The sequence below is a fragment of the Plectropomus leopardus genome, chromosome 3 (genome assembly GCF_026936395.1).
Source record: "Plectropomus leopardus strain MGB_pleo_1.0 chromosome 3, ASM2693639v1, whole genome shotgun sequence".
NCBI classification, from domain to species: domain Eukaryota; kingdom Metazoa; phylum Chordata; class Actinopteri; order Perciformes; family Serranidae; genus Plectropomus; species Plectropomus leopardus.
In genome coordinates, this window is record NC_142178.1 from 10,942,300 (window position 1) to 10,956,962 (window position 14,663).

At 40.3% G+C, this 14,663-nt stretch overlaps 2 protein-coding genes across 9 annotated transcripts in view; both read left to right on the forward strand.

Moving 5' to 3' along the window:
* The window catches only part of pik3r5 (phosphoinositide-3-kinase, regulatory subunit 5), a 33,330-nt gene extending 30,293 nt beyond the window's left edge, over positions 1-3,037 (forward strand). For 3 of the 6 annotated variants that reach the window (XM_042485149.2, XM_088075575.1, XM_042485150.2), the window contains 2 exons: positions 196-311; positions 1,516-3,037. In XM_042485149.2, the coding sequence (XP_042341083.2) occupies positions 196-311; positions 1,516-1,666 (267 nt within the window). In that variant the 3' untranslated portion in view covers positions 1,667-3,037. The remainder of the gene's footprint in view (positions 1-195; positions 312-1,515) is intronic. The other 3 variants (XM_088075578.1, XM_088075577.1, XM_088075576.1) reach the window with 3 other exon arrangements.
* Positions 3,038-3,593: 556 nt separating this feature from the next.
* The window catches only part of pik3r6 (phosphoinositide-3-kinase regulatory subunit 6), a 28,049-nt gene continuing 16,979 nt past the window's right edge, over positions 3,594-14,663 (forward strand). For 2 of the 3 annotated variants that reach the window (XM_042485458.2, XM_042485460.2), the window contains exon 1: positions 12,729-12,888. The gene's annotated coding sequence lies outside the window, so the exon portion shown is untranslated. Of the gene's footprint in view, positions 3,706-12,728; positions 12,889-14,663 lie in introns of those variants that run through there. The other variant, XM_042485459.2, reaches the window with a different exon arrangement.

Here is a 14,663-nt window from a genome sequence, read left to right on the forward strand (position 1 = left end):
AAAAACAAGTGCTTCAAAAACAAAAAGAAAACAACTCAGACAGCTGCGTTAGTAATGGATATCATATCAAATTCATCAGCACATTTGAAGGAATTTTCCACCATCTAGCATTTTTGGCTTGTTTGTTTGTTTCTCCAGAATCTTTATTCATGATGTGCAGTGCATTAAGTTTTGATCTGTTGTTTCCTTTTGCAGCAGTTGAGTGTGACAGAGGTGAAGGTGGACAAGGTGCAGGTCAGCGGTGCTGGAAACACAACCTTTGCTGTATGCCTGGACCAGGATGAGAAAAAAATACTGCAGAGTGTCACAAGGTGTGGACACACGCACGCACACACACACACACACACACACACACACACACACACACACACACACACACACACACACACATATATATATGTTTGTCTCTCTATAATTGACTCTTACCTGCTTACCCTTACCACTAACCCTTGTGTAGGCGGTAATTTACACAATGTACATCTTAATGGGCTTTCAAAGCGCCACGCAATAACTTGCCGCCTCCAGTCATTTCAATCATGAGAAGGCAGCAGAGGGAAAGCACTTTCCAACAAGGCGGTTGGGCTATGAAGGAGTTGCCGCCCATGTGCACAGATTTTGCTCTGCTGCTCATAGCTCACAGCGTTAAACTGCTTGGCGGTTGTCACCGGGGTTTGGCCGATCAAATGACGGGCATCATGGAATCAGAAAGTAGGGAAAATGGAAAAGCTGATAATGTTGGTGTCTGAATGCATGGACTTACAGTGCTAGCATCTTATAACCACAACTAGAAGAACAACTGGGCCTGGGATAACATTTCTACCAAGCTTTGGATGACTGGTAAATTGTCACACGTCTTGCCACAGTATGCAGCTGCAGGCTAGCTTGCTCCTCTGCCATTTGTTCTCTGGAGAACCTGCTTCGCCTCACATTCAGACTGACTGTAGCAGCAGCAGCAGCCACTATTAAAAACGCTCTTGCAGGTTGGCAGTTGTCAGGACGGGTACTGCTTGGTAGTGTGAAACAGCTTAAGTGACTAACCCCAACTTGCCTTTTCTTTTTTTTTCATAACATGCATTTGAAGTCAGGAGAACTGGCAAAAATGTGCACAAAGTGAGAAACGTCCTCACTTTGATTGTTTAGAATTGAAATTTCAGTGTGTCTCTCTCTCTCTCTCTCTCTCTCTCTCTCTCTCTCTCACACACGCAACCAGAGGAATTGATGTAGACATACACAGTGTCTGGAGAGCAGTGGTACACCACCAGCTGCTTGATCTTTTCAATAAATGTTAGAGAAATTATTTTCTGTCTCGAAGACAGACATGACAGGCTCTCTTGTTGTTTTTCTAACTTTTGTTTTTTTGATCTCATTTCTGTCCTCTGCAGCCAGACACCTGTTTCCTCTCAGGGATCATACATTAATATAAACAATTGCACACCAATTAGAAACCATTCACTCAAACCCCTTGCAAGTGTTTTTTATTTATCTAACTCATGCGTCTCCCTCTGTCCCATATAGGTGTGACATATCAGTGTGCTATAAGCCTGACAGCTCCACTGACTGGAGGCTAAGAAAAGTCCCATGCTCAGCCCAAATCCAGCCTCTCAATCCAACCTTCTGCTCCCTCCTCTGCCTGCCCATAGTCACCTTCAGTGGGGCTCTTCCCTGAGACTGTGTGTCGCTAGATTGGATGATTTGAAAGGAAAATTCTGTGCACGTATTTATGCTCTGAATAACAGAAACTGACTGCAGAGGAAGAAGAAAAGGGCACAGGACATACATTTTTTTTCTTCATTTCTGCCACACTGCTGTGGTCAAGCTCACATGATGGCAGTGGAATGCATCTGTTGGAAAAACAAAGACTTGTTCATAAGGGATAGTCAGGAAACAGCACACTTGGCCCGTAATTGTCAATACAAATGCATACCAAAGAACCTGACGAACAGACAATAAATACATGCAACAGACATACAATAGTTCAAATGATGTGCAGTCGAGTATCTCTGTACAAAGCAGTCATTTACTGTTGTTAAGGAAGCTGTTCGATTTTCATCCCACAGGTTTCTGTTCCTCTTTTCCTGCTGACAGAGAAGCCTTACCCACAGTAACATTAGAATGTCATTTGGACAGACAGGGTGAAGGTACAGTACAAATTCTCAGGTGAGATGGCACCCAAACCAGCAACACTGTTGAAACAAGCCTGGGTCCTACCGAGAGATGGAATGTAAAAATGTCAACATCAACTCGGTGTCAAAGTTTGAACTTTTCTCTGGATCAACCGACATGGACAAGGAGAGCTAGGAGAGAATTTGACACCTGTAGATGCACTGTGCTGTGTACTGTCACTATTAAGTGTGATTATGGACTATGTGACTTTATCTGAAAATGGACACTATGGACTTCCATATTATGTAAATATCATGTTTGTAAAATATTATATTGTATACAGTAACTTGAATGTTACGCCATGATTTTTTGTCTGTTGTACATGAGTTTTGTTTTAATGGGAGTTATACATATGACCAGCAGGGGGCTGTGTTGACGTTCTAACTTTAGTTGAAGTACAGAGAGCTGGCATACTCTTAAAGTCTCACTTTGTAATGACTGTAATGGGATTTATGTATAGATGATGTTTTAGCTCTTGCAAAGTGCTGACCTTTATTTCATCCAGGGCACAGATGGAAAATATGAATTTGATATTGTGGTGCTAAAAAAATAACCTTTATAAAAAGTGACTGATTCATTGCACTTTTCATACTGTAAACTTTGACATTATATATAAATCATGTTGCTCTACTGGGATAATATCCCTAATCACCTGACCGAGATTGAAAAAGTAGCACTGCATATGATATTATATTATAATATATGGAATTGAAGCACTTGAACATTAGATTAATGAATTAGGTACTTTTATGTTCAGATTAATGCCATATGTGCCTTTTCTGATGGAAATAATGCAATCCAATAATGTTTTTTTATGCAATGGATACAATTTAAATCCAATCTTCATTAAAATATATTTTATATGTGCATATTACCAATTTGTTATTGTGTGCATAGGTGCAGGGGTGGGATGAGACTGAATGCACTCACTGAGATACTTACGTACTGTATTTAGGGACTTCTACCTTAATTGCATATTGTCATTTTATACTAGATCATACTTCCAGTTCCAATACATTTCAGCATCAGTGAATTTTAACTCCACAACATGTATCTGATTGCTAAAGATGTGATATACAAAGTATTTGATCAACTTCTATAATATGATTCTTACTTACTTCAAAATCATATTCAGGAGCAGATAGAGACAGGGAACAACAATACTTGGTGTGCCAGCAGTATTGGGGAGAAACTAACATACTTACATGAACTTAAATCACAAAATGAATGTAAATGTCATCAGTTAGTTACTCGAAAAAATAAGTAATTAAATCACAAAATGTTGATGAGCACAATTGGGTTATCTATCTATCTATCTATCTATCTATCTATCTATCTATCTATCTATCTATCTATCTAACACCTGTCATGTAAACGATAGTTTACATAAACACGTGGTCTGATTGGTGCACCGATACTGGCAGGCCATTGGTCGGTTGCGGCGGGGGGCGTGGTCTGACGTCCAGCCTCACAGTCTTGTTGACTGGTGTGTCAGCAGCAGAGAGATGTCAGTCTGACCTTAACTACACAATTTAACTTCAGGTAAGTTTCCCCAAAGACTTGTATATTAGTTGTTCTGCCAACTACAGACATCTTCACGTCTGCACTTTTCTGTCTGTACTCGCGAAAAAGTTCGTGTCGACGACCGTAAATTAGCGAGCTAATATTGCAGATGCTGAGATGTGTGTTAGCACACTGAAGGGAAACACAGTTGTTTACGGCTATTTTGTTTAAATTTAGCTTATACCAGCTGCTCTTTCGTCTGACTTGAAATGTTTATCTGTTGTTTTTTTAGGGATGTTTATCTTTTATTTTATTTTTTTGTCATGACTCATATCGTTTCAGTGGTGTTTACGTTTCGCACTGATGAGCCGTAGACCATAAGCTTATTTGATGCTATAATTAGTGTGCAGTATGCCACCTGCTGCAGCATGAAGATAACGTGGCAATGTGACTGATAGAATTCACCAGAGATTCCTGTGATACTTTACATGCCAGCTGCTCATTTTGAGGAGACTTCTCTTTATGTGTCTCTCATCTGTTTTCTTTTGAGTGGGCCCTTTTACTTAGGCTATAAATAACTTATACACGTCGTGGCCTATGACAGGGGAAGACGTGAGGGACTTGGGGTTTATTTGTTCCCTCCTGAGATAATAAGGATATGATCACAGTGCCTGATCTGATTGAAGCTTCGGCTCTCTGTTGTGTCTGTTGGGAGTCTAAGAGCACAAATGTATTTCCCCCAGCTTCCTTGTTTTAGATCTGAGCTTCCTGGTACTTCTTTGGGGTTAAGGAGATGCAGGGTGGCTCCAGTATGTGTGTGTGTGTGTGTGTGTGTGTGTGTTCATATGACTCCCCTTTTTAATGAAATTTTTTGCTCCTAAAATGAGCCCCTAATCATTTCATTTTATGAGTAATAACCCAAGGCACATATTAAATCTTTGAGATTGTGTAAATCTTGAATGCTGACAACAACATATTGGTGTTGAAGTCATCCACCCTGACACACAACGTCCAGTTAAAAATCTCTCTGATCTAGATCAAAATCAGTCCAGTGATGTCAACTGTTGGGTGAGGCTTTTCCAGATAATCATGAGAAAACAGTGACATAGTACTTGAAAGTATTTAGGTTATTAGTTGAATGCTGGCAATCAAGTTGGCTCCAAAGGAAATAAATTGATCCATATGAGGACATTAATTAACACAATAAGACTGTAAACAACAATCATGTTTCTAGGACACATGTTGAGCAAAATTAGTTAGAAAATTGTGTTGTATAGAGAAATCTGATCTCTTATCATCAGACAGTGTTATTGTATTGCCTAAATATGTCATGTCCACACTGTGTTACATTACTAACATCTACTGTACACTGAGCAACAGCAAAACAATGCATTTTGGGTAATTGTTCATGTGAGGTGATGACTGGGTGAGGTGCACTATAAAACGCAGGATGACTAATACCTGTCATGTATGTGTCTGTGTAGGCTTGACCCAAACCACTTCCGTCATAATTATAATGAGCAAACTAAATGCACAACGCCTCACACGTCACAAAACCAAACCTTTCTTCCTCTTAATGTACAGTCTTAGAATAACGATAAGGAACATCATTTACCAGTTAAAATGAACTGCTCCTGCTAGATGGAACCTTTTACACAGGTTGGATGACATGTACTTCCTTTTGTATTTTTCCTGTAGCCGCTTCAATGTAGAAGGTTGGCTGGAAAAACAACAATCATTTATCACGATAAAAACAGGTGAATTCAGTTGGGGCTGCATTTTTCTGTTGCTGCCATCTCATTAGTTGTGTGGAACTAGAAAATCCAGATTTGGGGTACAGGATAGAACTCAGGAGGAACTTAGATGTAGCAAAAAAAAGCATCGTATTATCTGACTTTGATAGAATTTAACTGCTGCTAATTAACCCACCAAGACCCACCGTAGACCCATTTTTGTTTATTCGTTTTTTTTGTGGAGACAGGGCACCTTAAGGAGAGAAAGCAGGTCAACAGCCAAATAGAAGTGGTTTATAGCATCTGAAAGCTAGGAACCTGAAGAATAATTTGAGATGCAGCTCAACACAGTTTGTCAGGTTTTTCTAGTCACAACTCTGTCATACACATATTTTGATCATTTGTCTTTTTGAACTATTCAAATACAAAAATAACACATCTGTACAGCATGAGAAAAGCTGCATGAAAACTGCGGCATATCTGTAAAGGGAGAACTTATGGGTATCCTAGAGGCGTTTTTTGTTTAGATAGTTTGAGGTAGGAGGTGAAAGGACCCCCTCTGAAAATGTCCATGTCCATTTTTCCCTCGCAATTATATTGCCTAACTTGAAATGTTATTTAGCTCTCTGCTTGAAAGGCTAACACAACGTGATCTCTGGATTCCGTAGGTCTTGTAATTTCATATGATACCAGTATCATCCCTCCAGCTTTATCCTGTAACACATGACTGAACAACTCCCGAAACATAACTCTCATTCAGCAATGAAGTTTTCTTTATAGAACAGTCATTTTCAAACCTTTTGTTTTCCTGTTCAGACACTGACAGACAAGAACAAAGAACTTAAAATCATCGACATTTGTGGAAACAAACGTATAAGCTCCGGTACAGTTTGTAGGTTAGAGAGAAGTTGGGGTTTTCTCCGTGAGTGGCTTTTATTAGGGGGACTGTGCAATCTTTTGGTATAAAGCATAGTGCAAAATTATGGGTGTGTATGTTTTTGTGGATCTATGTGTGTTACTAAATGCTAACTGGAGTTTGATGCGACATGCACATGGTGTGAACATGGAGAGCCTGCATGCTGTTAAGTCACCTGTCTTCTTTTAAATACCTGAGACAGATTTCTCCAGGGGGAGTCATTTAAGGCTAATGTTATCTTATCTCTTATCTTAGACATGGTTAGCATCCATCGTCTGCTTCGTGTTTTGGTAAAATTAGATCCATGGAATAATTGACTCTACCCCATGAGGGTCAACATCATGAGACATGAGACCTTTCTATACAAAGACCTCTCAGTCCTCTACAAAATGTCACCCACTGAAAAAGAATGTTTGGACCAAAGTGTCCCAAGGGCATCTTGACAGGATCATTGTCTTTGTTTGGTTGTTAATCAGTAGATCAACAAGTGATGTTAGTGATTAGGTCAGCCACATGAGGGAGGTGGATCTCACTCACAGTGCATTATACTAATGTGCTCTGAGGTGTTGGCCTTCGGTTGGAATGCTGAAATTGGAGAAGCGCTTTGGCAAAGATGAGTCGGTGTTTGAGTTAACTGGGAGCTGCAAATGGAAAACTGGGGTCCATTACAAACTTAACCACAAACCCGGCCAAAACTTTGCAATAACTTTGAATTGTGATTTCAGAGAAGAATGTGAGTAGACCTGTGACATGCTGTTGATGATGCTGCAGATGCAAAGAACTGACAGTAAGGACTTTTTGAATAGTTCCCCCTGTTGAAGGGGGAAACAACACATCAAACCCTGTTGTGGTGTATTTTCCCCCCCTTTGGGGTTTGAGAGACAGTGGTAGCTTAAGGGCAGTTGGATCAAACAGACTGTGTGCTGACACAAAACATGTATGTCTCTGATGAAGCTTTGACCTGTGCAGCTCAGTCAGATGACTCGAGAAATTCAACTTTAGTCACTTGACACCTGGGGCTTTAGGAAAGTGTGATGTACTTTTTTTGGGACATTTTATAGACTAAATGATTAATTGTTGGAGGAAAATTCAGAATGTTAATCAATAATCAGGCCTGAGGGCTTTGTTTTGAAACTTTAAACTGCAGATATTGCCCTGAAGTGCCTTGTCCTACTCAGCCCATGTAACTGTTACATTTTCCAGGAACACACATTTTAAATGACAGCCTTGCCCAAAGTTATTACAAAACACCCTTAATTCTACTGCAGCTCCCAAAAATGCAGATAGCCGCAGACTGTCGTCAATCTTAGGCGCCACCCTTTTGTTTGTCCTGTGAGGAATATGAAAACAAATAGCAACACTTCTTGGCACTGTTGTGTGCCTATGGGCTCCTTAGAAAGCAGTCTCCAACGTGGCGAAGGCTATTTCACACCAAATGTGCATGTGTGTGTGTCTGGATCTATTTGTGTTGCCGATCATGTCTATGTGACGCACTTGGTACATCCTGTGCTTGTAGCAGTTGGATCACTTTACACTCAGTGACCTCCTGTGAAAGTTTACTGCTATTTTACTGCGTTGCTTCGCATGCCCTCAAATGCTAAATAAGGTCTGCTGCGTGGTGAGACTGACAGGATTCCTCACATTTGTCTTTTTACTCAGCATGTCTGGAAACAATGTTTGTTTTTCCACTCACGTCAGTTGCAGAATATCTAAAAAAGTTGGTCAGAGAATGTGTCAAATGTTACAGCCGCACTGCGCCGTGTGCTTTGCTCTGGTCTTACCATAGCAAAGAGTGAGTCACAGCATGTGGCTTGAATATCGGGACGATCTAAGACTTTTGCACTCGATTGCACTTAAACACAAACAGCATGCATACCTCAAAAGCAGTGACTTGAACCCATGTTATCTGATTAAAGGACAGTCTTGCAAACCACAAGGTGACTGTAGCAACATCTTCAAAAGTGTGAGAGGGAAACTGCAGATGCTCCACTCCCCAAATGAGCATTTGTATATTACATACTCACCCTATGGTGTGTTGAATTTGTAAACATTTTTTGTCTTGCATTCCTCTATTCATGTGAATGAAGAACCGAAAAACAGGGAAAACTCTTGATGAACTGAAGTCATAGGGGTCTGTGTTTAAGAACAGCAAAACTATATCAAAACATCTGTTTACGGACTGTCACGCAACTTGTGCAGTATAATCCAAGTGTCATTTTTCCAGCCATATGCTCAGTGCTTCCTAAACATGCATTTTGCTAAAACCATAGTATTTAAAACTGAACTTAAAGTGAAACTTATCTATTCTCTCTTGGCAGCTGGTCTGCCACAGCCTCCATTGGTAGTCTTTTTGTGCTGTGTCACCATTGTTTTGTTGTTGCTTTTGGTGTTGTAAAGGATCATTTTGAATTCATTAAAGTCGCAATAACACAAATAAACGAACTGGTTGAGGCCGTTGTAGTCCAGCAGCTCCCATGTACAATGAGGTAAAATTACTTTGTTGTCAATGGTTTCCCTCTGTTTTGTTTTAAGTACTACATTTTTAGCAACCATGCACATATTTGGGCAGCACTGAGCATGCAACTGGATAAATAAGACTTGGATTATACTCCCAAGAGTTGTGTGAGAATTTGTAATTGTGTGTTTTGATATAGTTTTGCTGTAGTTTAATACAGACCCCCTTTACTTCAATTCATCAAAAGTTTTCTCTGTTTTTGGATTCCTCATTCAGTGTGGAGGCATGTGAGAAAATCAGTTTTCTTCATGAATTCATCGTAACACGAGCTAATTGAATGGTTCTTTTAGGGCTGAAGCATTCCTTTAGGGCTAAAAAAGCAAACAAAATATTTGAAACAAACAGATATCCACAGATTCTTTAGTCAAAGTAGCAAGGAGTTGTCAGCCACAGCTTTAATTGATGACGTTGGTGATGTTAGTAGTCAGAGTTTGAGTGAAAATCTAAGTCATTCTTACTTGGCGTTCCCTCACAGCTCTCTGGTTATCCACAGGCCCTCTGTCTGAGGTCACAGCTGTATCTATGGTTACAATGCCTTCTTTGTTTAGAGCTGTTTTTATCCACGATAAGAATGGATTGAGACTATTTCATGCATAAAGAATGAATCTAATCACTATTCCCAAACACTGATGGAAATCTCTGCAGTAATGGGTCACATGCATGGGATATACTATAAATGCAAAGCTCAAAGAAAGCAGAAAAACTATTTTAAATCGACTATAAAAGTTTTTCAGGCCACAGAAAAGCTACAGTCTCTTTTGTTGATTTTAAGGTTCAGTAGTGTTTAAGTCAGTGAGGGTTGCACGGCACTAAATTCCATGCATTTTTTTGCGTCATGTGTGACCACAATAGTAGTGTATGTGTGTTTATGTGTCTGTTTGCATGTGTAGCCTATTTGTGATCTACACACTGCACAAAACTTTGCCCTAACCAACCTAAGTGCCACATTCCCAAATTACCCCTAAGAGACTAATTAACCCAGTTCTCACCATTATAGACCCCACAGAAGGGATCATACCACACACACACAGACACACACACACCTTCTCGGGAAACCCCTTTTTTGTATCTCTACCTCTTCCGTTCCGTCTTCCTCTTTGCCTGATGGATTTAGCACACTACCCCCAGCAGCATAAATCTTCACCCTGTCCATGTACACTTGTGATTGGCTGTTCTTTTCACATCAACTCCTCTAATTGGCACATTTCTCTTAGTTTTTTTTTTCAATGTCATATTCACCTGTTTGCTGCAAATTTTGGGCATCATTACGTACAATCATCGCAGGCCCTGAGGAGCAAATAATCCCTGGTCAGTCAAGCCCTACAGGTTCACACACACACACACACACACACACACACACACACACACACACACACACACACACACACACACACACACACACACACACACACACACACACACACACACACACACACACACACGCACATTTTCACCGGTCCAAAAGGACTTCCTCATATTGTTCAGCATGTTGATGCAGGATATCACTTTGATTTGTATCTCCCATTGCGCACGCTGAATGAAACGTCTGTTTGAGGGGTCCCTTTGCAACTTTTGAACGTGAGTCTGCATGTGTGTTCCTCACAGCATTGAGCATGGTTAGAAACAAATATGATCAAATTTCTGTTGGCTATACAGCCAAATGACATGCTGTTTGACTGAAATAGCTCAAACATGAACTTTTACTTCATGAAATGCTCAAGGGCAAAAAGGAAGGCAGCACACATCCACTTGCTTCTTTCTTCTCTGGGTCAAATTTTTATCACCTTGAGAAAGAAAAAAAGAAGTTGAGGAATTTTAAGGTGTTGCTTTACCCTAAGGCCCTTATCCACCTTGCATACACTGTTTGCTCTCACGCCTGAATTCCCATGTCAGGAAATTCAAGTGCTGTCAGTCATTTGCTTTTTCAGCTAATAGGGAACAAACTCTGCAGGTGCTTTCCTCGCTCTTCCACTCTGTCCAGGTCTATGTGATTGAGGCCCATCTGTTTCACTACACCCCATGCTATCTGAGGTTGGGGATTTCCAGTCCAGCAAACACACACACACACACATACACATACAATACAACCCCACCCCCCACTACAGTACCACCTCACCGCTCTATGAAGGCGCTTCCACACACGTCCTTCCTGTTTTCTGAGATTTCTGCAGTGTGCCTAAACGGAAACAAGCCCTCCTGTTTTCTGTTCGGCCGCATTGTTTGAGGCTTCAGACGACCACTGTGATGTGCTGCCGCTGCTGCCCTCGCAGGGAAGGTGTAGACAGATGTGTATCATAGCCAAAACCCGGACAAGGAACTGATGCACATTAACCGTAAATAGTCAACAGCCATGGAGGAAGTTTGTTTTACTGGCATGCAGCTTTGGCATCTGTAATAACATAATTTTCTGGTCCACTTGGCAGGTTTCACTGGCGCCGCTGGCAAAAGAAACAATGTGTACAAATCAGTGATTAAAGTACGTCAGGCTTGTTGTCTACACTTGACTACTTATATGGGTTGTCACACAAAGTCACAATTAATGCTATTGCTGAAAGGTCAAATATTTACCCTGATTTGTCATGTTTGGAGCTGTTAAGTTCACTTTTTAGGTAATGTGCTGCAGTCTTCCATTATGCACTTTGTTAATAGGATTTTTTAAGTTTTTGTATGTGTTGTCTTTTTATTCAATGTCCTTGCTTCTGTGTGAAGCTGCATTGTGGACTTTTAACAGAAATCAAACAATCAGGTCTTTGAATTTCAATTTACAGTAATATTGGCTTGAAATCCAATTGAAAATGATACTTTTATGTTTTAAGAGCTTCACTTTTTTTAAAAAACTTTCTGCAGACTGTGGTTTTTCTGAGGTAGTTATTTGGAAAGGTTGATGGATGTGGTCCATCTATTTATAAGCTCTTTTTTAAAAAACCCAAAAACTATGGTTCCCGTGGTCACTCTGGCACACTTTATTTGAGCAGCTCTCTCTCTCTCTCTCTCTCTCTCTGTCTGTGTCTGTCTAAATATAGTGTCTTCCGCCCACTCATTCTGACAGAGAGGAAACGCTGTGTATGTGTCAGCTCCTACACAGGTTTAATAGTTTCCGTTAGAAAGGTAAAATCAGGGTTTAAGTTTGCACATCTGTGTGGGCCCGAGTCCATGCGTGCTTGTGTGCTTTTTGCATGTGTGCGTGAATGCAAACACACACACACACACACACACACACACACACACACACACACACACACATGCTTTTTGCATGCATGTGCATGCAGAGTGAGTTCTGATTAGTAAAATAGAAATGTATGTTTTTGTGTCTATGTTTGTATGAAAGGAGAAGAAAGAAAAAGAAAGAATAACAGTCTTTTGGGATATCATGTACAAGCCTTATGCCAGATAGAGGACATGAGATGTAAACAGAAAGATGGGGTGGGGGGGCAGAGGTGGGGGGATGAAAGACGGAGAGACAAGCAAATGAATACACTTGAGGCAGCCGGAAACTTGTGGTCAAACAGGCAGCGTTGAGCTGCTGAGGCAGCGCTGTTAACTCGCTGTTTTTGAAAGCGCTGCTTTTCTTAGATGGATCAAGTTTAATCCATCACACAATGTACATGTGAGTGTGTGTGTGTTTGTGTGTCTGTGTGCGTGTTTGTTTGTGAGGGAGAAAGAGAAAATAGCCAGAATGTCGACATAGAGGAGAGCAACATTTTACAAGTCAGAAGTCCAAAAATAGGAACAAATCCGACTACATTCAGCCGCCTAAGCAGGACTCAAACAGGCTATGACTCCAACACCTGCACACACAAACACTCTCCTACTCCTCCTCCTCCTCCTCTCCACCACCCCCTTCAACTCTGCTCACACACACCCACAGTCACAGTCCCACATTACTTATCCCCAACCGCTACCTCATACCCTCTCACAAGAGGAAATACACTCGGCAGCGTGTGGCTGTCCTCACTTGCCTCTGACTCGCTTTCGCTCTCTCTCTCTGTCACACACTCGGTTTCAGTACAGAGACCTGCAGGACTGTTTGGTCCGTGTCCGTGCCTCCACAGAACGATGTAAGTTTATGTAATATTATCTACATATTTAATTATCTACACTTACAACAATTGTTATGCTTTGACATTGAGGAGAAATGGATGAGGATGGTTTTGGTCTTTTTGTTGCCTCATGTTATGCTACAGATGTTCTTTTTGACGTTTTTATTTAATTCAGTGAGAAGTTAGCAAGTTCTGTGAAGTGAATCTGCTTTCTGCCTGTTTTGAACATTTTTGTGATGGTACATTTTGGGTTTTTCTTTTAAACTAAGTTTATGATCAGCCTCATGAGCTTTCTTTTCTTTTGTGCAAAAGCGGTTGTATAAGGATGATTTATGGTCAGTATGTAGCAATCAGAGTATCAGAGTTTATCTTTAAGGATTTGCCGAAAAAGGACCACAGCATTCAGATAAGTAAAAGTCTTATCCATTACTCTGCATTTACAAAGAGCAGTGTGTGTAAGTATAAATGCTGAAGAAAATGCAGCTTCCTGTTGCAATTAGTGCGTCGTATTTATTGAGGTTTTAATAGCTTATTTATGTTGGATATAATAAATTCATCATAAAGGATGTGAAACTAAGGGTGATTTTTCCTCGTGTAGATTTAGTCAAATTTTTCTATGAAGAAAGTGTGTGAAGGTTTGAGAGGTGACTCACAAACCCGTGGGATCTGAGATAAAGCAAGTGGTTTATTTTTATAAGAACACTTTCTGACGGAGGTTAGTGTAGACCCTTGCACTCTCTGTCACATGTGAACCTTAGTATGTGTTGGTGAGTGTGTATATGTGTGTATTAGCGTTTGTGTGGTTACATTTTAATCACTAAACTTTGGATTTAAATGGTCATTATCTGTCGTGCTGTTTATAAGTCTCTATTGTTTTGGTGCAAATGCTGAGCGTTGGAGATATCGGCCACAGAGATGTCTCTAACGCTCCTCTGTATGGAACCAGATAGCACTCAGCTTGTGGTGCTCAGAGAGCCCCCCCCCCCCAAAAAAAATCCAAAATCTCAACAGCATTGTCTCTCTCCACAAAATCATGATCCAGTTACTTAAGACAGTCCATAGACCTTTGTGTTGTGTTTTTTTTATGTTGTCAGTTTGTTTGCTGTGAATTTGTGTTTAATGTTACTATATTTATATTGCTCTTAACTTTTGTACAGTGTCTTTGAGAAATTGCTTTATAAATAAAATGTATTATTATTATTTTTAATACTGTTGTTGTGAGCAGTTGTATGGAGGAACTATTTTCTCTCAGCTATATCTCTATGCAGATGGAAGAGTACATATATTGCTAGCTCAACTGGCACTGCTGAGCTGGCTGACATTACAACTCATCCGAAATACATCAAAACATCTCATGCTGTCACAAACACTAACCTCTCATCTATGAGTAAATGCATGCTTCCCTCTGTGTGATGATTTTGTTGGCAGACTGTAGTTTAGCAGAAAGAAAATAGGTCCTACATGACACTGCTCAGAACAAGGTGTATAGATTATCTTGAGTAACCAGGTCATGACTTCTGGAAAGAGACATCATGATTCAGTTCTTCGATTTTATTTTTTGGGGCGCTTTGCGCACCACGAGTGCCATCTATGTAGTTACATTATATATGGCCAATATCTTCAAAACTCTGCAATGTACGCCAAAACAATATAGACTGATAAACACTGCTACAGGTAAGAGTCCCTTTAACCCTTCAGCATTAACTTTTCTGGCATAAGTGTTAACTGGAGGCGATATATTTCACACACAAATACAAAAAGTGAAACGTTCAGAGACACATGCAGGTGTTAGT